Raw genomic sequence first — 22,937 nt, forward strand, 5'->3', positions numbered from 1 at the left:
AGTAGCTTATACAACTTATACAACTCTCAGACACAACATACACAAATCACATTCAGCTATACAACTCCACGCAGAAGGAGTTTTTGTGAGACAGTCCAGTTCAGTGCCAACAACAGCTCCCGCCTTCCTCACCAGCCTGTCTAGTGGCATTCCCATTCTTTATGCTGCCTCCCCAGCACACCACAACATAGAAAGGACACTGGCAACAACAAACTGGTAAAACATGCAAAGGAGTTTGTTGCAGACATTGAAGGACCTCAACCTTAAGCCGGCTCTGACCCTTGTTGTAGATTGCATCAATGTTGGCTGACCAGTCGAGTTTATTGTCCAGATGAACACCTACGTATTTGTAGGTAACACACACCTTACATTATAAACAAGGTTACTGTACAATCATTACGTACACAGAAGAGAATAATATGGTCCTGCAGCTACTGTGCCCATTCTCAATACAGAAAAGGTCAAAGGTTGTAAGTTTTATTAGGAGTCAAGCTCATCTCTGGACTGGAACCAGCTAAGGAACCGGTTACACTTAGATTGGGTTGGGGGATGTGCAGGTTATTTTGGAGCTCCCAGTTGTTGCAACGCAAAGGTGACCACACTACCCCTAGGCGCAGTGCCCTACCATGGGATGAGTTGTTTCGAAAGTGTTGTTGTTGAACAACTGTGTTTACTTGATAGAGACTTTGAACACTCTCTCCTAGCTACCTTGGTTGTTGCACAATGCTTTTTTGAAACACACCCCAGACTTGCGTCACTATTTCATCCCACTGATTTTATTAAGGGGTAGGGCCCCTGTGCCAAGGCATACATCCTGGTTCCTAAATCCTGTTCTTGGGCCTGTCCCTGACTATACAAGACTGAACTATTTCAGCTAACTAGTTAGCTAGGGGCTTTATAATCTCCTCAACTGGCTGAGAACCACAGCAGAGGCCTGATAAGGAGAGGAGATGGCTAGGGTGAGTGGCCATCCTGAGATAACTCCGGTTTACGAGCCTCACTGGGGCTTATTATTAATAGAGTAGAGCTGTTCAGGCAGGTTCGGATTGCAGTGAAGTTAACAGAGGTCGGACAGATTTGTTGCTTGTGGATGATTATGGTGATTTGTTTATGGCTGTCCGGTTCTAGCCTCTGGCAAACTGTAACTAAGTGGCGGACCTTGTAGTGAAGGACTCTCTCACTGGGTTCTGAGATATGACATCATCATCCTTGTACTCCTCCAGTTACATATTTGTGTGGTTACACCAAAATAATCTAAGAGGGCTGCTGATGCTGGAAGAAAAAGGGCTGATGTCAAGATCTCTTTGTTTTTGTTTTTTGCTACGTAGTTCTGGACACATGAGTGGTCAGATTTGTTTGTGTTTTGTCTGAGGTTTTGTATGTAGCTCTGGACACACGAGTGGTCAGATTTGTTTGTGTTTTGTCTGAGGTTTTGTATGTAGCTCTGGACACCTGGACCTGAGTGGTCAGAAGGCAGGACATCAGATCTGGGCAGCTCATTCTTTAAGAGTGGGCCGGAAAACATCCAATGTAATTTGCATTGAAAGAAATACTGATTGCCACACACTGGTTTCCAACCTGCAGCCTGCAGCAATGGTGCTAGCAAGGTGACTAAAAACCAGGGGCGCTAATATGAGTCACTAGCATGTTTTGTAAGGCACCGGGAAGGCCCAGCTCCGTATCTACTGGTCTTTGTGACGGCCACACCCTAAGCCCCACTCCCAGTCCAGGTCAAGGTGTCAGGACCGGCTGTCTTCAACACTTCCACGGTCTCTAGTTCACTTGCCGCTCTTATGACACATATAACAACATTTCCTAGTAATAACTGGTTCAGGTTCAGGCTCTGTAAGATTAACTGACTACACCACAATTACCCCAGTAGGCTATATGGGAGTGGTACCAAACACGCAACAAGTTCTGCCTGAGATAGATAGATAGATAGATAGATAGATAGATAGATAGATAGATAGATAGATAGATAGATAGATAGATGGATGGATACTTTATCAATACTGAGGGAACAGCCATGGGAACAGCCACACACAAAAATGTCAGAAGGTCACTGGTTTGTTATTGGATTGGACTGGAAAACATATTTAAAGTTCCCTGGGGCAACTGAAGAATTTCTCATATACTCCCTGTCAGAACTGTATTCTACACATTATAACACTGTACAGTATATACCCTTACATGCTGTAACCTGTACAAGAGGAAGTAATGATGACTAGTTAACATTAAGGAAACTATACTGACAGTGTACTTTGACTGCTTTTATTGTAATACTTGGGAGAGGTGTGCAATTAGGCATGAAAAACTGGTGATGCTATTTTCTATTTTAACTTATATTCATTCAGCAGAGCAAATTAGCCTTAAATGTACATTTTGTAGATTATAATTTAAGACTGAACTTTGTAACCATGCTAAAAGCGAACTATGCTGAAAGCTAACCGAGCAGACTTTGACTGTAATGTAAGGTATGTAAGATTGGCCATGGGCTAGACAACAGCTTTTAAGTCTCTGATGTTTGAACCTCCCGCATTGTCTCACTAACAACATGTCGATATAAGCAGACAATATGAGGGCATCCTTACTGTCACCCAGCAAAACTCATCACCTGAGCAAAATGGCAAGAAGAATGGACTAGCATAGCAAAATCTACACTACAACTGAGCAGCTATTGCTCCAGAGGAGGCTAAGAGACACTTAGGTTTCAACAGACCCTTGGTTTCTATACAGCGATTACCTAATGGCTGTCAGAAACCTGTCTGTCTTGATGTTAAAACCCCTCAGTCCAGTCTTGGTCAATATGTATTCAATATGTATTGTTATCAATAGCATCTCACACTGATCTGGGATAGTGCCGGCTATTCTGATCATTGTGACAGGAGATTCCTTGCATAGTATAACTGACCCAGAGTTACTCCACTGGATGACGTTGTTGGTGTCGAGACAGGTTTTGTTCAGCTGAGGTATTCCCTCGAGGCTAACGTTGGTGTTTGTGGTTCCGGAAGTCTTTGTCTGGGTAGCAATAACCCCTTCACTTCTCCCCTCCCTCATTCCACATAAAAGCAGCTTGAGTATTCCCTGAGGTTTCACTCAGTACCTAATACCTCTCCTCTGAAACAACAACCAGAAGACTCTCCACAACCATGGCAAGTACCTTTAGCAACCGCAGCTTCCAAGCCTCCGCAGGTGGGTCTCTGAGGAAAGGCCGCGTGACCAGCATAAGGGCCGGTAGTGTGTACGGGGGCGCAGGGGGCTCCGGGGTACGCATCTCCACCTCCCCGAGGACGCTGTCATACAACTCCGGCTCTAGCTTTTCGGACGCTATAGGCGTGGCAACCAATGAGAAGGCCACCATGCAGAACCTCAACGACCGCCTGGCCACCTACCTGGAGAAGGTGCGCTCCCTGGAGAAGGCCAACGCCGAGCTGGAGCTGAAGATCAAGCAGTCCATAGACAGCAAGGCCTCGCCTGTCGCTCGGGACCACAGGGAACATCGTGCAGTGATGAATGACCTACAGGCCCAGGTGAGCCCAACAACACACACACAACACACACACAAACACACACACACACACTATTTTTTAGTACACACATTTGCCATGTTTGCGCATACAACAGGCAAGTACACAGTCAAATGGATCCTAAACCTATTATATATTCTAAACAATTTCTAAATGTAAGTTGTGTGTCAATGTGAGACAGTCAAAGATAGGACTACGACCTTAGACATTGCTAGCATACCAGACATTAGGCAGATATACAGTCTGGGGTAAGCTGACACTATGGAATGGTTAGCTTTCAGCAAAGCTTTTAGCTTGGTTAAACACATATACTATGTATACGGAATAAGCAAAGTAAAACATTTAACAGAGCCTAAACCTATAATGTACGTATAACACACATATCTGTCATTGAAAGAGTCTTAAGAATGTAATAACAGGGAATAAATGCACTGCTTTTAGGACATAGTCCTCTGCTCTTACTGGCTATGTTATACAGTTTCCCCTGGTCCCATTATGTGCTACATTGGGTTAGTTTCCTAACATCACTAATATCAATATTGGTTGTGACTTTGTTCAACTACAGATTAAATGAGGTCAGCCATTATGATTTGTCTAAAGTCATCATCAATAGGGGGCCAGTGGTCTCTCTCTCTCTCTCTCCCACCTCTCTCTCACTTTCTTTTCTCTCACTCTCTCTCTCTCCCACCTCTTTCTCTCTCTCACTCTCTCTTCTCTTACTCTCTCTCTCTCTCCCTTGCTATTGTCCCTCTCTGTTAATCTTCTGGGATTCCTGTGAAAACACCATTTTTTTCAGTGCTACTCCTATGAGATTCGCCACATCAAAAGCTATTTTTTTCATCCTGTCCCTTGAAATCTGATCGAGCTTATCACATTCATGCTTTTATTCGGTACAATGTGAAAGGTGGTGCCAGACCAAACCTAAATTCTTCCCGGAGGGTGATACAGTACTATACATCAGAGCACCAGAACAATGGATCCCCTGGAATGGGTAAAATAATGGCTTCAAGTGATTTGGTTGAGACTAGGTCATAAGAGAACTCGCTCCATCTCTTGTTTCAGATTCGTCAGGCTACGGCGGTAAACGGAGCGTTATTCCTCAGCATTGATAACGGCAAACTAGCCCTGGAGGACTTTAAAGTCAAGTAAGTGGCATAAAGATAAATAAAGTTACACAAAGTGTCATGCAGTTGGATTTGGATATCAGTATGACGTTTACAGTAATGTCAGTGGGTAAACCAGTCAAACCACTTGTAGGGGTGGGATCAGCTGAATAGTGAAAAGGTCAGAAATAAATGAGTAATAATTAACTTCATGAGAATGTCAGAACCTTATCCAAGTGACATGTTTAATGTGCTGAGCATAAATCTGCTGCCTACTAGCCCCTAAATTGCCTCTCTGTGATGGTACAGGTATGAGAATGAACTGGCCCTCAGGCAGTCCGTGGAGGACGACATTGCAGGGCTGAGGAGGTTGATGGACACCCTGACGTTAACCAGATCCGAACTGGAAATGCAGATCGAGGACCTCCAAAATGAGCTGATCGTCCTGACGAAGAACCATGAGGAGGTAAGGGCACACATGGGCAGGCTGGCATTGATTGAATGGGACACATCAGATGTGCTGCTGATGAACATAAGCTGTTGTAGACCTGTAGTAGTTATCACAAAGACACATACCATGGCCTGGGGCCCTATGAGGGCCTGCCAGAGCACGAGGGGCGCAGATAGCACTGGGGACGGGGGGGACATGTCACCCCCAGATTCATAGTGACCCCGATCTGTCCCCACCACTCTCCCTACGTAAGGCGACAATCACCAGTTAATAACTCTCTCCCCCCCCCCCCCCCCCCCCCCCCCCCCCCCACCCCCCCAGTTTAAAAATCCCATATGCACCGCTGCAGGGCACAACCGCAGAGATGCCTTCAAGCACGTGGAAACCTCTCATGAGCTATAGCTGACTCATGGAGCTTATCAGTTGTGCTGTTGTTAAACATAAGTTGTTTTAGATCTTCATAAATGTAGAGACACAATAACCAGTAGCATGAACAACTTGAGAAGGAATCAGAACTTGACCTCTCACATGTGATATGAATATATCAGATTCTATTTTTCTCAACAGGAGTTAAAATGACTTACAAGATAAGTTATTGTCGCTGTATAAAATGCTCATAGAAAGCTGACGTGAAACTACATTTTTCTATTTATCTGAATAACAATGTTGAATTTCTCTCCTCTCAGGACCTTTCAGACATCCAAGCCAAGATGAGCGGTCAGGTCACTGTGGAAGTTGACGCTGCACCACAGGAGGACCTGACCAAAGCCATGGAAGACATTCGCAGACATTATGAGACCATCACCTCCAAGAACCGAAAAGAACTTGAGGTCTGGTTCCAGAGCAAGGTAAATATTTTGAACTCTTAGGTAAGGTCATACAGTGAGGCCTCCGGCGAGGAGTCTATTTGCAGGGGGTTGATTTGATTGGTCAGAATTTGTTGAGGAACTCTTGTCTATAAGTTCTCTGTTTGCGTTTTTTCATACTTACAATATCTTGCCGGTCAAAGGGATCTGAGCTTAACCTTTAAGGGTTCTTATATAGTTACAAGGTGTTAGGTACAAATCTCCAGAGTTGTGTGTGTGTATGGGGAGAACATACTGAAGACACCTTTCCTTCTAACATTTTACTCACCTTTCAAAGCCAAACTGTACTACTTGTTAATATAGAGCAGTAGTGCCTCACCTCACTTCAGTTTATTCTTGTCGCTCGCAGACTGAAGCGCTTAACAAGGAAGTCGTCGTCAAAACTGAAACCCTAAAGACATCGAAGTCAGAGATTTCAGACATTCGCCGCACCTTCCAGGGCCTTGAAATTGATCTGCAGTCCCAGTTAAGCATGGTAAGTACACAGGCCTAGCACACTCATCAAACATGGAGGTGTCTGGCCTAGCCTCACCTCACCCCAAGCCTCTTCCTTCCTCTCCATCTATCTATCTCTCCATCCATCCAACCATCCATCCATTCATCTATCTATCTATCTATCTATCTACATATCCATCCATCCATATACGTATCTATCTATCTATCTATCTATCTATCTATCTATCTATCTATCCATCCATCCATCCATCCATCCATCCATCCATCCATCTATTTATTCATGTATCTATCCATCCATCCAACCATCCCTGTCCTCCCATCTTTCCTGCCCTCAGAAATCCTCTCTGGAGGGGACACTCCAAGAGGTGCAGTCCCACTACACCGCCATGATGGGGGGCTTCCAGGAGCAGGTACTGAGCCTGGAGGACCAGCTGTCCCATCTGAGGGCCGACCTGGAGCGCCAGAGCAACGAGTACCAGAGGCTGCTGGACACCAAGACCAGGCTGGAGATGGAGATCGCCGAGTACAGGAGGCTCCTTGAGGGAGATATCAGGTAAGGATGCATCACGAGCACACCACCAATACTCACACTACCAGCAATATTCACACTACCAGCGAAAGCACCACCAATTTTCACATGACAGTGAGCCCCTGGGCCTGGACATGTTAAGGGCCCCCCCTTCGCGGGAAAAAACCTTGTCCTCTCGCAAAACACGCGCGCACACTCAAACACCATTAGGCGTATATATATTTTACCAACAATGTGTTGGTCTTAACGGTCGAATTAGATACTTTGGCTAATGTATTGAGAAAGTAAACAGGTCAAAGTTTACTCCATAACATCCACCTTTGGTGCCCTGCTATTGTTTCTGGAATTACATGTGACAGGGCAACACCCAAGTGATTCTATTCCAAATTGAAACCTATTAGTCCATTGAAGGAGCAAATCATGCATCACCACTTTAATGTTTGAAAGGCGTCGTTCGGCAAGTGTTCTGTGCCTCTGACTGGACTCAAACTAAACCTAAACTAGCTATATCGTATCGTCTCGTCACATGATCCAAAAGAGACTTGACATTGGCAAACAAGATACACATTACCCAGCAATCATCATTGCATATCTGTATATGACAAAAATAACAAATTAGATACGAAATGATTCATTTACAGTTTTTCTCAATCGCTTTGGCGAATTTTTCCATTCACTGTTTACTTTTTCAAAACAGCTCACACACAGCCCTTAACTGAAGCTGAAATGACCAAAACACTATATGATGGTTGCAGAATGACACTACCTTCTCAAAAACTTATCACACACCCATCAAAACCAAACAATTCCTTCAAAACCTACAATTTGTGCTCAATTGAAAATGTATGTTTTCTCATTTATTTAACAATGGATAGCAAAACTCAAAATACAGCTTTCAATATCAACCTATGAAAGCATCACTTCAACTTTTGTGCAACACCCTCCCAGTATTGACTATTTTACGTACCACTGACAACGTACTACAATTTGGGTTTTGTACTGAGCACTCTTGCTTAAGGAATACTGTCAGAAAGTATTCGAAACCTGAACATTTGTATAGTAAAAATTGTTTTTATTGCTAAACACTATATACTGATGATATATGTGATTACGTAACATTTGTTCTACTGTGCACAAAATGGCAAAGATTCTGACACAACATTTTTAGAGTATTGCAGTCCTTTTTCCACATTACATGTATATTCTGTACGTCAAAATGAGGTCAACTCTGTTCTGCAGTGAACAATCTCCCCCTGCCACCAGTTTGGGCCAGTGTGTTGATTCTGTAAAAATAGTGCAATAGGCTGTATATACTGTAAATTTACGTAAAGTAATCAGAATTCGACCGTATATGTTGTAAAACACTTTAGTGAAACTACAGTATACATTGTATTGTGACAACATACTTTACAAAAGTATAGAAATTGTTGTTGCCAAGAGTGCAAATACAGTGAAACACAATACATTATATTGACTGTGAAGGCCAGCAAAGTGCCATTGTCATTGCTGAACGTACAAACAATTGATGCCACAGTATGACAGCTCAGGTTTGAAAGAACCCTTTGGCCAGCCTCTCTCATGGTGGTCATGATTCACTATAGATCAATGACTCTTGCCCTAATTTCATTTGAGCATCTTACACGAATGCCACATCCCCTGACAGGGGCCCCTCTACCTCTACCACAACCTCTTCCTTGGTGGCCTATTTGATACATGCTTACTGTAGTATCAACTTCGATCTATTGACCCTTTTTTAGAGGTTGAGAACTGCTTGATTAGTTTTGCACAGAGAGTTCACACAGGTGCTGACGATATTTAGAATATAGAGAGCAGTGCCAGTAGGCTGCTACTAAGTGTCTGCAATGTGTTGACATGGTTATTCAATTAGGTTTTGTGTCTTTCTCTGAGAAGTGTGTAAACTGTTTTGAAAAGTGTGTTAAAACTCAAAGAAATTTGTGTGAAAGCAATGAGAAATGGTTAACCCATTCGCCAGAGAAGACTCTTGCTGTGCAAAGAAGATGTGAGCATTAGATGAAGTTGACCCATGATTCGCTAAATGCCTGAAAACGATTGGGAAAAACTGTAATTGAATCAGCTTTTTTAATAGTGTCTATAGTGTATGTACCATAAGCATATAATTGTGTAAGATTGGTACTGACGATTTCTCCCTAAAAAACATGACAGAGACAGGTTTGCCACTTTAAGGGCATATACAGCATAAGGTATCTAAAAAAATGCATCCTTGATCACTGTCAAATTAACCTATCGGCACTTTAACATCCGTAACAACAAAATTCAGAGAGCACACTCTGCTTTGACTACTAACCTCCCGCGCTGCCTGCATTGTCTATAGTTATGCCCCCGGCGCACATGAACATTTTCTAACACAGCACAGGTACACTCAATTTAAGCCAATAGCAAATTAATAAAATACACATCTTTCAACCACAAATAAGAGATACATTACAGCAACTTAACGCAGAGGCTCTGGTTAGGGGCCCCCTGAGCTCATGGGCCCCTGGGCCCGGTAGGCTCGTTCGTTAATCCATCCCTGTGTGCAGACAAGGTGAAAACAGTGTGGCTAGAGAAACAGCAGAAATCCCATAGACATGAGAAATCCTGCAGAAATGTTGTAACACCTTCAGTCAAAACATAGCATTGTGTATGCGCAGAAGGTGAATTAAGGCTCTTTGCATGAGAACAGGCCATGTGGCTAACCCCAAAACAAATCTGACATCATAAATGGTAAAAAGGTGCATTCTGACCCATTCCATCTTTTGACCTTTTTTTTTTTTTACAGCTATACACCTACTGCATCAAAGGCCAAGGCTAAGGTCATCATACTCACAGAGGAAATAGTTGATGGAAACGTGGTCATGTCCTCTTCCACAACAGCCAATGAGAAGTGAGCCTGGACCTACACTGAATGAGGAGAGCAATGGACTGTTGGACACAAATTGCTAACAATAATAAGGCTGCATGTTGGGAAGATACAATAGTGCCTCCCTGTGGTGTATTTATGAAATGTCACTTGCGATTCTCAATTTGCAAGTGGAGAAGCAGGTGTATTGCTATAGACAATGTTCACTGTTTTGCCATATAAATGTAGTTGTGACTTGTAATATTCCATTGCATACAGTACTAAGTTATCTGGACAAGTTCATTTTATGAAGGTGAATTGGTGAACACAATCTGATCAATCTGGAAGTCAACATTAAAAAAGTCCACACATTCCTGCACCTACCTCTTGTACTAAATCAAAAATCAAATGAATAAACTGAATGAATTGTATTTATTCTACTGTCCAGTCTACATGAGTACTGCAGATGTAGGCCTTTGCTTATAACAAATGGGCACTGTACAACAGAAATACTACCATGGGCCAACACTGAAACCACACTAGTACTGAACTTTAGAGAATGAGTGACATCGCCAGTCAGTATCTGCATTCATAACCCCATCTATCTACCTATCACACCTATCCACCTATTACTGTAAAGCCCCATTCCAGGGGGAACTGGTCATTTTTGCTACCTAGCTCCCCCTAAAGTTGCAGAGTGTAGCTCACTTTTACACCACTGATGTAAATACAAATCGTGCTTCGAAACCCCCTAATGGGCTGTGTACACAAGTATTTTTTGACAGGTTGAAGGATATGGTACCGGCAAAGACAATGGCAGAAGCATGTAGGATGACTAGGTAGTAATAAAATCACAAGATTTTACATAAATATGACTCTGCATAATTGTAGTTATTTTGCAGATTAACACTAAAACAAAACCAAACAATAACAAAACAAGAATGACAATATAGAATAGAAATATAGGGAACATAGAATAGAATAGAAAAGCCTTTATTGTCACACAACAACAACATACGTATAACGCATCAATAACAAATAGCTAAAAAAAGGGCAAATGAAATACATGTTAGAGTAAGAGTTCAAAGTGCAGTGGCATAGGTTGCACGTTCTACCCTGAGTTGGTTTACAATAAATACAGTTACATTTTGTTTGCACACATGCGCCAGGTGACTGAGATGGCATAAGTGACTTGCAGTCCAGTAAAGTGATTAGTGTATTACTGTAATATTGCACAATACAATTCTAAGTTTAGAGCATGTCTTTGTTTAATGTTATGATGGCAGTTGAGGAAAAAACTGTCCTTTAGTCTCGTGGTCCTGGCTCTGGAGGGCCTGTACCGTCTGCCCAAGGGCAAGAGAGTTACGTAACAGGTAAAAACACCTGGAGCAACTTTTTGAGAAGCACACGATGCCACTCTGTGGCCATGTTCAGTATTGCTAAAAGTGTTTTAGGTTTGCAACAGCAGTGTGTAACTGGTACAAACAGAATTCAGTCATATAGTCAGTGGGCTGAGACCGTCTATCTTGCTTAGTTCTCGAGTTGATAGTTACCCTGCAGCTGTGAAGCTAATTTTTTGAAGGAAGCTGAACCAGATAATAAGAAACATATAGCCGTTTGTTTCCAACGCGGGAAGTTGCACATTTAATAGTATTTTACGATTAAGTTCTCAAAAATATCATCAAAGTTTTCCGGCGTGACGTCCAATCAAAACCGCGGATTGGGTATTTCAACCAATTGCGTTTCTCGGTGACGCATCGTCACACCAGGAAATGCACATCGACTTCATCTGACGCTGGAAAATAGCTGAGATACAGCTTTGAGGTAAGAATTGTTTAACTTCGAGTGGATATTTCAACACATGACTATTTTTCTTGTCATAAATGAAACCTGTTTAAGGCTACATGTTGTTAATTTCGTCAGTATAGGGTGTGAAACATTGATTACAATAGACGTGAAGCGAGATCCCCTCTCCTCATATGAACATGGCCATAGGCGTCTACTGAACAATTTTCTCCGACAAAGTCTCTCCTCCCGTTAGTCCAAACGACGAGCTTAATTACAACAGTCAGACAATTTAAACCTTGACAACTGCGTAGCACTTCTGTGAACTAACTTATGTCTAATAATATCTCTACAGGTAGCATCTTAGGCTACAAGACCCCACATGACATCCATCAGATCCCTCGTCCATCTGACTGGTGCAATATATGCCACTTCCTCTCGGTAGGCTATTTCATATTTTAATTGTTTATTTTTTTTCATGCATATGAGGCAACCAGCTGGGAGTAAACCACATGGCAACACAGACAACATGTAGACAACAAACTCATGCCAACATAATGCATTTACTGTGATGCAGTCTCACATGTAATATGACATGGTTTGTAAAGCAATGTTTGAAATTGCAGTTGCAATACAACGAAGTTATTTTCAGGGGATCTAGTGAAGGTGGGGTCTGTTGTAAAGGTGACCACGTTAAATACAGGCCTAAAGTGCTGGGGGAAAATCCTTTTGTATCCATAGTACGGCCCTTGGGGCTTTATAAAAAAATTGAAATGACATTTAAAATGAATTGTTCCTCACCCCTGTTGTAATCCCCTGCTATATTATAGTATATTTTAACGAAGTCCTTTACGTTCAGGAACAAAAACATTGCAGCTGAGTGGGGAAATCCAGAAACCTCCACCCTGAGGTGATCAAGCAGAGCCAGTGGACCTGTGGCCATGAAAAGCCACATCTTGTTAACCTGGCTTAATTTGACTTATTGTCATATAGCCAGTGGACTGTTCTTTTATTTACTTGCGAATCAACGTCACACAAGGAAGGAATACTGCATGTTCCCTTTGTAAGACATTGGTTTCGAGATACTGTTTCTTTTTAATAATGTTCATTTATTGTATCTTGGAAATTATCTGAATAAAATCCAATAACAGTCATCACTGTCCGTGCCTTGCTTTATTCAGGGGTCACTTCTATTAAGGTTATGTGGCACCAGCCTGTCAAGGGCGTTTGGCCTTAAATATTTCACACAATCACTGAAGATGGCTAAGAAGAGGTTCAAGCAGGTGTCAGTGTGGAGGCCATGGACCTTAATGTCTCAGTAATTAAGGAGTTTCATCTACACCATTTCTCTGTCATGTCAATGTCTTGAGTTACTTGCTCAAACCCTGTTGGGTACACAGACCTCATATAATACAGGCGAAAAGGAAATCATACTCTGAGTACAAACCTTCACTGTCCTTGGCTGCCTTTTCTTTCCCTTTCGTGCTCTTTCAATGTGTGCTTCATTGGTGAACAGCATGTAGCATTTGCGGTGGTATCCTATTGCCATATTAGCTGGCAATTCCTGGTCTTATTCCAGATTTAAAGCCTCTAGGGCATTTCTGGCCACTTCCCCCTCTTTGCAGGGTTGCAGGTTCAGCCATGAATGGGCACACTGCAGGAACTTTGACCAACTTATATTTGAAAATTGTACTACTCACTTGACAAAATGAATTTATTTATTAAATGGGAACTTAATTTGCATTATCATACATTAAGAAAGTCATTGACTTTTTAACCATAGAAAATGATTGGAAACGCAAAGATGAGGCAACATCACCTACTCCAAGACTTAAAGTAGAGAAAATGGTGTTTTAACATTCAGTAATAATGTATTACACATTATATATAATGTGCCTTATCTAAAATATGTCACTCCAGTTGCAATCTCCCCTCCAGACAGCGACACCCGAGGTTGCTTACGTCTTGTTCTCATTGAAACGCACGGTCTCAAATAGTTGCCCTGAAAATTCGCCCGATCAAAAAACAGAGACTTTACAACGATATGTTCGCCAAATGTGCACGAAACGAAGGTGGAAACAAAGCAAATACAGTTTGGTGTATTTTTATGAATCCATCCTTAAAAAATGGGCTTCACAGCTGGACGGTAAGTATTAAATGCACAATTCGGGGGTCCAGCCCACCACCTAATATGCAACGTGTGTGTTTCATGTGGTAACAAAATATGGTTTTGATAAATCAATGTATAGTATTTACAAGAGTGTCTCATTTTGGAAAGGATCTGTGCTGTGTTGCTAATTGGGTGTGTGGTTGTGCTAATTGTTTGTAGTGTTTTGAAAAACAAAACAAAACCGTCAAAATCGTGCTAAACAATCGAGAGCAAGGCAGAGTCTGTGATCCTGGCAAAATGTTTTTTTTTTTTAGCTCAACAGCAATTATCTCCATTCCCTTCTGTGCTCCTAAAGCAAGGTGTTGATTGGCCGGATTTGTTTATGGCATTGCCTAATCCACTACGTTTGCTTCCTATTTTTCTCAGGACTGTGAAAGAACACTACATGCACTGAACAGAGAGCTAGAGGAACATGAGGAAAAGTGTTTTTGAGGCTACATTGCCCGAGGAGACACAGGTTCAAGTCTGGCCTGATGTCATTTCCTAATCCTCTCCCCACTTCTTCTCCTCCTCGCTTCCTGTCATATCTTCAACTATCCTATCCAAATAAAGGCATAAAAAGCCCAAAAATAGATCTTTAAAAAAAAAAATTCTTTAATTCCGATCACAGACTGCACCTTTAACTCGGTTGAGCTCAGTATAAAGCTCGGAGGAAGGCTTTTTGTTTTTCTAAGGACTTCAGAAAATCACCCACATCACCACCCTGTGGCCATTTGCTGTACTTGCAGTCAGTAGTATAATAGTAGAATATTCTTTAGTTTTCAACAAAATAATCATGGAATTATATATGTGCTCTATTCCGCTTACTATCAGTTTATGATAAAGCTTTGAAAAAAAAAAGAATGAAATACCAGTCTGGGATAGTTCAGCACTAGATCACATTGACTATATATAACTAACCCATAGTAGCATATATATTTATCCACTGTAGCATATATATTTATCCATGCACTTCTTGCACTCTCCACTTCTTCTTTGCACTATTGTTGTAACAATTCACAGCTCCTGAATATACTTTCTTAAACTTCATAGACCATTGCACTGTTTGTTTTTGTATTATTGTGTTTGTTTTGTATTGTGTTGTAATGTATATTTTGTGTAAGCACATTGAGAGCCAGTTTACCAAGTCAAATTACTTGTTTGTGCAAACTTACTTGGCCAATAAAACCTGATTATGATCCTGATTCTGATATACTGAATTGTGAAACACAGACAACACTTACCTCGCCACCTGGTGGCCATCTTTCGTACCTGCCACAAATTACCCATTTCCTTGAGAAGGACCTCCACTTCGAAACCTGCAGTGATTGTGATTACACTGACACCGTAATACAAACAACATGCAGTAAACACAACACTAATGACAAGCACCGTGTACCATGATGTGACGTAAAGGTCAACCATTTGACTTTGGGCCCATATACAGATTCGCTTTCGAAATATTCTTATAAAGAAAAAAAAAACATAAGCGTGAAATGCTGTGACATCTTTCACAACCCTACATAGATGAAAATGTTTTATTTATTTTTTTATTTTTTAACAATCAATCTTTGATCTGCATGTGGGGATTTTGCCCTCATTCTGTCGCTGTGGTACATGGTGCATCAATTCAAACTGTGCAACAGATTGCCCAAGCTTGTAAACCCTCAGGTTTACCAGGAAACCTTCCAATTGAGTGGTACTTGTACGGTGTTATATAACTTCTGCGGCGATGGCACATTTTTTAAAGCATTCCCATGCACTCAGCGTGCTTCATCTCTCACACATTAATGATTTTCATATTTCCTAAGGCACTTTTCACTTTCTTTAGCAGTTTAACTTGTTCCACCTTCCCTTCAGCAGTAGCAGTTTAAATAATCTTTATAACTGCTTTTTTTTTTTAACATTACAGTACTATCAGTTTATGAAGAAAGCTTTGGCCTACACCAAAAAAAGAATGAAATACCAGTCTGGGATAGTTCAGCACTAGATCACATTGACTATATATAACTAACCCATAGTAGCATATATATTTATCCACTGTAGCATATATATTTATCCCTGCACTTCTTGCACTCTCCACTTCTTCTTTGCACTATTGTTGTAACAATTCACAGCTCCTGTATATACTTTCTTCTTGGTACATCAATGGTGCATCAATTCAAGCTGTGCACATAACAGATTGTCCAGGCTTGTTTACCCTCAGATTTGCCAGGAAACCTTCCAATTGATTGGTAGGCTACTTGTACGGTGTTATATAACTTCTACGGCGATGGCACATTTTTAAAGCATTCCCATTCACTCAGCGTGCTTCATCTCTCACACATAAATGATTTTCATACTTCCTAAGGGCTCAGATACACATACGCGTTTTTGTAAAAACGCGACGCTAGGAAATGCATTGATTCCTATGGTACGGGGCGCTGTGCGTGAAAGCGCGCCGTACCATAGGAATCAATGTATTTCCTAGCGTCGCGTTTTTACAAAAACGCGTATGTGTATCTGAGCCCTAAGGCACTTTTCACTTTCTTTAGCAGTTTAAGGGCTCAGATACACATACGCGTTTTTGTAAAAACGGGACGCGAGCAAATGCATTGATTCCTATGGTACGGCGCGTTTAAAGCGTGCGCCCCTTCTCCACCACGCGTTGCGTCTTTGAAGCGTTTTTTAGGTGCGCTTAAAAGTTGAACTATTCTCAACTTCCCAGCGCAAGGCAGGGAAGCGCACCGCTTCTGTTTTGGCCGCCGCACTTTGCCAAGGCGTGACTGAAGCGTTTCTGCCGGAAAAAAGACGCGTTGTCACTGACCTCGGGCTCTGAAGGTACACAAAGTACACAAGGTACAGAAGCACATTTTAGATATGCATGGCACATTCATTTGAGAGAGACATTTATGAAACATTGACATACTGAAGAAAATTATGAATCTTTACCTTTTTCTGATATTTGAACTTATATTTCCTGCATTGAATTACAGTACAACACTGTGGACATCACAAAGAGCAGGAATAACATGAACACTGAAGTGTACTGTATTCAAGTGTTTTGGAATATTTATTGCAAATTAATATTTACTATGGGTGCAAAAATAATGATGCTCAGTCAAATAAACCTTTACTCAGCCCAGCATGGAACTAAAAACAGCTTGTCAGAAAACATTATGCAAACTGTTTCGTATGTGTTGGGACTTGCACACTGCAGCACTGTATGCAAATACACCTGTGGGAATCTATTCATAATATCATTATCACATACTAACACTGCTTAACCCAAATAGGGACACCACTATAATTTTATAAAACATTTTTTATTCATAATTTGGATAAGACACAGGGCATTTACAGATGGTTTGTTGAAATTCAAGTTCAGTGAATAACCTGACCTAAACCCTAACCTTAACCATGACTTGTTGAGTTTCAACAGAAAGTCTGTTTATAATCTGAGCATCTGTTGGTGGTCTACAGGGGACCATCCAAATAAAGTGTGACTCATAATTCTTTAAAAAAATCAGCAAACTCTAAGTTGTGTGTCTCTGAATGTTTCTATATGCCTTATCAATATTCCCTTCAACATACAAAGAATAACATAAATAAAACTCCTTGCTCATGTTGCACAGAATCCCAATCTGCAGAAAGCTCAAGAACTTAAACCTTAACTTAAATATCTTGTCTCAGGACTTTTTCTAAGGAGTTTCCTGACCTATCCACTTGAAAGGGAAGAGAAACACAAGGTCGCAAGTCAGCCCTGAAACACGTAAATTCAGAAAAAAAAAAAACATACCTTCCAACCTCTCTCTTTCGGAGGTGATTATTTAAAGGTCAGAATGCTCTCCTATAATTGTGGCTCCAATCATGTAGCTGCAAGCTAAATAAGTTGCATTGTTCAAGCCTAGTATATAGGACAGGTGATACGCAATAGGACAATATAATTGGGTCATAATGACCCCCAAACCACCCGATTTAACAGAGTTCAAAGTTTGGTTATGTGGTAATTTGCCAATGTTGAACTAGCTGTTTGAGTGACTCAATTTTTGACTGTGATGAGCCATTTAAATCAAATAATCTTACAATGATTTATTCAAAAGTTGCGTGCACTGTGTAACTGTATTTACCATACTTACTCTCATCTTGAGCACAAATTAAAGCAGTGCCCTCAATAAGAAAGGCTGATGAAGAATATGATCATGACATATCCAAGCTAAAGCAGCCTTGACAGCAAACAGCTAAAGAAAAGTATAAAGGTTTTTCTAAAGCTGTAAAACCACAAATAGGGTTTCTCTCCTTGTTTTACAAGCTTGTTTCTTTACCAAGATGTGTGAAAGCATGTCAGACAACACAGTCACAACCCTGCCAAGTCTATATGAAGTGCTGTGCAAGATGGGGCTTGCATATAGTAGAAGTGCTGAAAATGCAAATCTTCATCAAGAAGCCCCCCAACGTCTCGGAAACTGAGGCAGACTCTTAAAACTCAGCATGGTCGCAGTTCATTATTCTAAACTACTATTTCTGCAGAGGCCCGATTTAAAATGAATTTGATTTTCTGCGCAGATTAAATAACTGTGTGCAAAGTGAAAGGAAACGAAGGGCACATTGCCGAATGGTACATGTAATAGCACGAACCTAAGCCCTCCAATTCATGTTTTGAGAACATATTTATTTAAAGGTCAGTGGGAGAGAGAGTAATTGCACTGAACATGTAACTGCAAGTTATATCCATGGTCTTTGCCCTTTAAAGGAGAGACGACGCTCAAGCAAGGTTGATGGGCTCTTTTTAGGTTACCCTTGCCTGTGCTCACCTGTTTGCATGGAATTTAACCCACGGGCTATGTGAGCAGAATCCCCCCTGCTGAATCCCTGCCTGCTGAATCCCCTTGGTGTGTGTGAGATGTGAGTGAATCCTGTGCTATTTGTGGGATTAAAATGTATATCTAAGTCAGTTAGATGAGTCCCACTGAGGCCCACACCGGATGTGAGGTGTGTGCCTCGTTCAGATGGCTCAAGGGTTTTCATCAGAATACCTGAATCAGCCGTGGGCTCTCGTCAGTCCTGTCACACACAGATCCACTAAGACTGATTGATTTGTTTTTCTTCCCCCTTGGATTGAATTTCTCACATGACTGTCAGTCATTGTGTGTTTGGCAGTTGGCGTGCTGAAACTTAGATCACAGCCAGCGGGGGGAGATGCCTCTTGGCCATATCCCTCAAATCGTTTGGGACCTGATGCACATGTGGGCTGGCCAGGGGCTGAAGAGGGGGAGTCAGGTGGGAAGCCAGGTGGGAGGGGGAGTCAGGTTACAGGAGCTGAAGCATCTGTGTGCCGAGGATAAAAAGGCCCTCGCAGTGTCGTCTCAACACTCACTTCTCTCCCGTCAGAGCCAGAGTACCCATCCAGCCTCTTCGTCATGGCAACACTCTTCGCCAGTCGTTCCTCCTTCGGTGGAGGTGGATTCTCCGCAGGCTCCTCCCGAGTCTCCATGTCGGCAGGGGGCGGTGGACGGACGATGAGGGCAGGCAGCGTGTACGGTGGTGCCGGCGGTTCCGGGGTGCGCATCTCCAGCGCCTCCGGTCTGGGTGGCGCAGCTGGATTCGGCGGGGGGTTCGGAGGTGGGGCCGGGTTTGGAGGTGGTGCTGGGTTCGGCGGCGGAGCGGGGTCTGGGGGCTTCAGCATGTCTGCGGCTGCAGAGGGAGGCGTCATTGGCAATGAGAAGTTCACCATGCAGAACCTCAACGAACGTCTGGCCTCCTACCTGGTCAAGGTGCAGACCTTGGAGACGGCCAACGCAGACCTGGAGCTGAAGATCAGAATGTTTCTGGAAAGCAGGACATCCCCTTCTGCCCACAACTACGACAGCTTCATGGTCTCCATTAGCGACCTCCAGGCCCAGGTGAGCTCCTCAAATTAGTCTCCATCTACAGTAGAGATATAGCACTGAGTAATCTGCACAGTAAAGCCCATGGCAGTGTCTCATGGCTGACATGGACAGAGTTCACACTGTGCTTTGCTCTCATGCTAAACTTGTGATTTTCAAACCAATAAGGGTTCATTAAGTAAATGTAAGTGATGCATTTGTTTGTGTGTTTCCTGATGTGTTCAGATCCAGGGTTCCCTTCAGCTGAAGGGTTCTGTGCACCTGGCCATCGACAACGCCAGCCTCGCCATGGACGACTTCAGAGTCAAGTAGGTTTGCGTCCCAAGAACATAAAAAGTCATGTTGCTAGGTTTACTTAAAATGACAGAAATCCTGTTTCTGTGCTTACTCCAAAAGATAGGAATCCGGTTGCTAGGTTTACTCCAAAAGTTTCAAGCTGGATGTGACCATTTTGGCGTGAAAATAGGTTTTAATAGCATCCGTGCATTGCAAAGGATTAGATAAAGATTTTTGTAATCTTCCATTTGTAATCTGAATCCACTGCATACCAATGTGTTCAGGACCTGCAGCCCATAGAGTTTAGAAACAGCACAAAAACACACTGTGTCCTCGCTACACCATTTCAGTTAAACAGCTTATTTGATATTGAATTAAAATTGAATCCACTGTTCTTCTCTGGAAGTTCTCAATAGAAAGTTGAGCTGAAGCTTTTTTTAGCAGAATGCATTTAAACTTTCCCCCTCATATGAGTTGGATATTTATCGCACATGTTTTGTTTGTTGATTATCCCATCAATTGCCATCTCTGTAGGTATGAGACAGAGTTGACCATGAGGCAGTCAGTGGAGGCAGACATCGCCGGGCTGAAGAGGGTGCTGGAGGAGCTGAACTACTCTAGGACCGACATCGCCATGCAGATCACTGGCCTGCAAGAAGAGCTTATCTATCTCAAAAAGAACCACGAGGAGGTGAGAACTGCAAACAGGAACAAAACTAATACACAGGAATTAAGTTATCTTCTTACTGAAGAAGGGCCACAAGGAAGTCTGGATGCCCGAAACCCAACCTGCTTTTAGGCCTCAGGGCACAAACAAGACTGGCTTTCTGTCTTAGCATGCTGTGCAGAGCTGGTGGCAGTGACAGATTAGACATAGTTTCCAAGCCTCCCTGTAATGCGCCCTTGCCAGGCATAGGTGTAGATCTCTCATTCACTTACTTACTCACTGACTAACAGTTCATGCACTGGCAGAAGTGGCTTCAGTTGAGCCTTGGTACAGTCTTGAAAGGAGTGATGTAACTAGTGGATTGTTGTTAGTTATTTGTGAGATACTGTCTGCTCACAGGAGCCCGGTGTTAATCCTGGTTGTAAAGAAAGCTACATCCCATTTTACATTTTTTTCTGTCTTAGGAGCTGTTGTCCCTGCGTGCCCAGATGACCGGCCAGGTCAACGTAGAGGTGGACGCTGCACCTCAGGCGGACCTCACCAAGATCATGGCAGATATCCGTGAACACTACGAGGCAGTCTCAGCCAAGAGCCAGAGGGACCTTGAGTCTTGGTTCCAGGCTAAGGTAGATGACACACACATATATGCACGCACATATACATACACATACACCCCATGCGCGCACACACAAACACACACACACACACACACACACACACACACACACTCACATACACACACACACACACAGAAACACACTCATCAGGCGAGCACAGGCTGTTACAGATTTAATTTCTTGCCAGATCAGATCTTGCTTTATCAGCATCGAGAACTATGCATTAATGAACCTCCGCTCAATTAAAATAAATTCAAGGTACTCTACTCCAATGGTTACTTGTTTTTTAATATTGTGTAATAAATTAGTTAAAGTCCTTTCTCACATACTGTGTTCTCTTTTTGCTGCTGTTTTGCAGGCAGAGGTCGTGAACAAGGAGGTTGTAACGAGCACAGAGACCATTCAGACCAGCAGGTCCGAGATCAACACTGTGAAGAGCTCAGTTCAGTCCCTGGAAATCGAACTTCAGTCTCTGATGAGCATGGTGAGACTACCCATCAGCTCAGAAACACAGAACCATTGCACACAGTCTCATGTCAACTCTGATACATGTTGTCTCGTTGGAGATGGCAAGTCAGGCCATGCAGTAAATCAGTAGCAATTTCAAGGGGAATCCTACTGTATCCCACCACTGCAAGCCTTGAACTTCCACCCCACTCCTGTTTAAATCAATGTAGTTCATGACATTGTTGTTGCTGGCCACTTGATCGAACTTTCTTCTGCCATGGAAACACTTAATTCATTTTTTTTTTTTAAATATACCTGTGATTCACCAGTAAAGACTAGTTTAAAAAAAAGAAGAAGCAAAAGTTGTACTCTAATACCAACTCTCCTCACTCCCAAATCCCTACAGAAAGCATCGCTGGAGGGCACATTGCACGAGACGCAGTCACGCTACTCCGGCATGCTCTCAGGCTACCAGATGCAGGTGGGCAGCCTGGAAGGTCAGCTGGTTCATCTCCGCGGGGACCTGGAACGCCAGGGACAAGAGTACTCCGTGCTCCTGGACATGAAGACCAGACTGGAGATGGAGATCGCAGAGTACAGAAGACTCATGGATGGAGGGGCAGTTGCAAGTGCAATTTCAGGGTATGCTAATCATTTATCACCAATCGGCAAATTCACCAGTAACTCCACAACATGAATTCTATCAAATCTGAGGGAAAATGAAAGAAATATATAAAATTGGCAAGAACCAAATAAAGATCTAGGATGATTTTTGTCAGAAAAGGTCTGTATAAACTGTGAAGTGACACCATGTCAGCATTGCACAGATGAGAGACTAAATTTGAATTCTCTTCTCTTTTTCCCTTACAGTGGCATGTCAGCCTCATCCTCCTCCTCCTCCACCTCCACCACCACCACCACTAAGGTCATCACAGTCGTGGAGGAGGTGGTCGACGGGGTGGTGATGTCATCTTCCTCAAGCTCATCAAATATCGCCATCCTAAACTAAACCATCAACACAAAGCACACCTGACAGCTGTCTGCTCTGGGACCGATCTGGCCCGCCTTTGGTGTGGGTCCCACGGGTCCAAACCCAAAGAGAACCTGATCATCTCCAGAGCCAGCCTCTGTCACAAGCAGAAGCCCCTGCTTAATGGGAGAATCCACCTCCATTTTTTTCTGGTACAATGAAAGCCTCTCTCAGTACAATAAAACAGGACGTGAATAGCAAACTGTAAACGTTTGTGTAATTCTTTCAATCTCATGCACAGATACCATACATCAAGTTCATGTTCAAGTATTTATTTGTCATATACACAGAAAAACAGAGTCAGACT

The 22,937-nt window shown here is 42.5% G+C and overlaps 2 protein-coding genes and 1 long non-coding RNA gene across 3 annotated transcripts; all 3 read left to right on the plus strand.

Moving 5' to 3' along the window:
- Positions 1 to 3,149: 3,149 nt before the first annotated feature.
- On the plus strand, positions 3,150 to 9,841 carry LOC308379184 (keratin, type I cytoskeletal 50 kDa-like; the record flags this gene model as incomplete). The annotated part of the gene is made up of 7 exons (XM_080856242.1): positions 3,150 to 3,530; positions 4,590 to 4,672; positions 4,940 to 5,096; positions 5,768 to 5,929; positions 6,297 to 6,422; positions 6,739 to 6,956; positions 9,733 to 9,841. 7 exons carry the CDS (start codon positions 3,150 to 3,152, stop codon positions 9,839 to 9,841), a joined length of 1,236 nt encoding a protein of 411 aa, XP_080712368.1.
- A 1,498-nt stretch (positions 9,842 to 11,339) lies between these two features.
- Positions 11,340 to 12,731, plus strand: LOC308379360. Its single transcript, XR_013968987.1, has 3 exons — positions 11,340 to 11,616; positions 11,933 to 12,018; positions 12,437 to 12,731. It is a non-coding gene; the product is annotated as an uncharacterized lncRNA (long non-coding RNA).
- Positions 12,732 to 19,197: 6,466 nt separating this feature from the next.
- On the plus strand, positions 19,198 to 22,609 carry LOC308379185 (keratin, type I cytoskeletal 50 kDa-like; the record flags this gene model as incomplete). Its single annotated transcript, XM_080856243.1, has 7 exons — positions 19,198 to 19,608; positions 19,819 to 19,901; positions 20,404 to 20,560; positions 21,001 to 21,162; positions 21,512 to 21,637; positions 22,007 to 22,242; positions 22,471 to 22,609. The coding sequence occupies 7 exons, from the start codon at positions 19,198 to 19,200 to the stop codon at positions 22,607 to 22,609; spliced, it is 1,314 nt and encodes a 437-aa protein (XP_080712369.1).
- Positions 22,610 to 22,937: the final 328 nt, after the last annotated feature.

Source organism: Sprattus sprattus (genome assembly GCF_963457725.1).
Source record: "Sprattus sprattus genome assembly, chromosome: 18".
Lineage (NCBI taxonomy): Eukaryota > Metazoa > Chordata > Actinopteri > Clupeiformes > Clupeidae > Sprattus > Sprattus sprattus.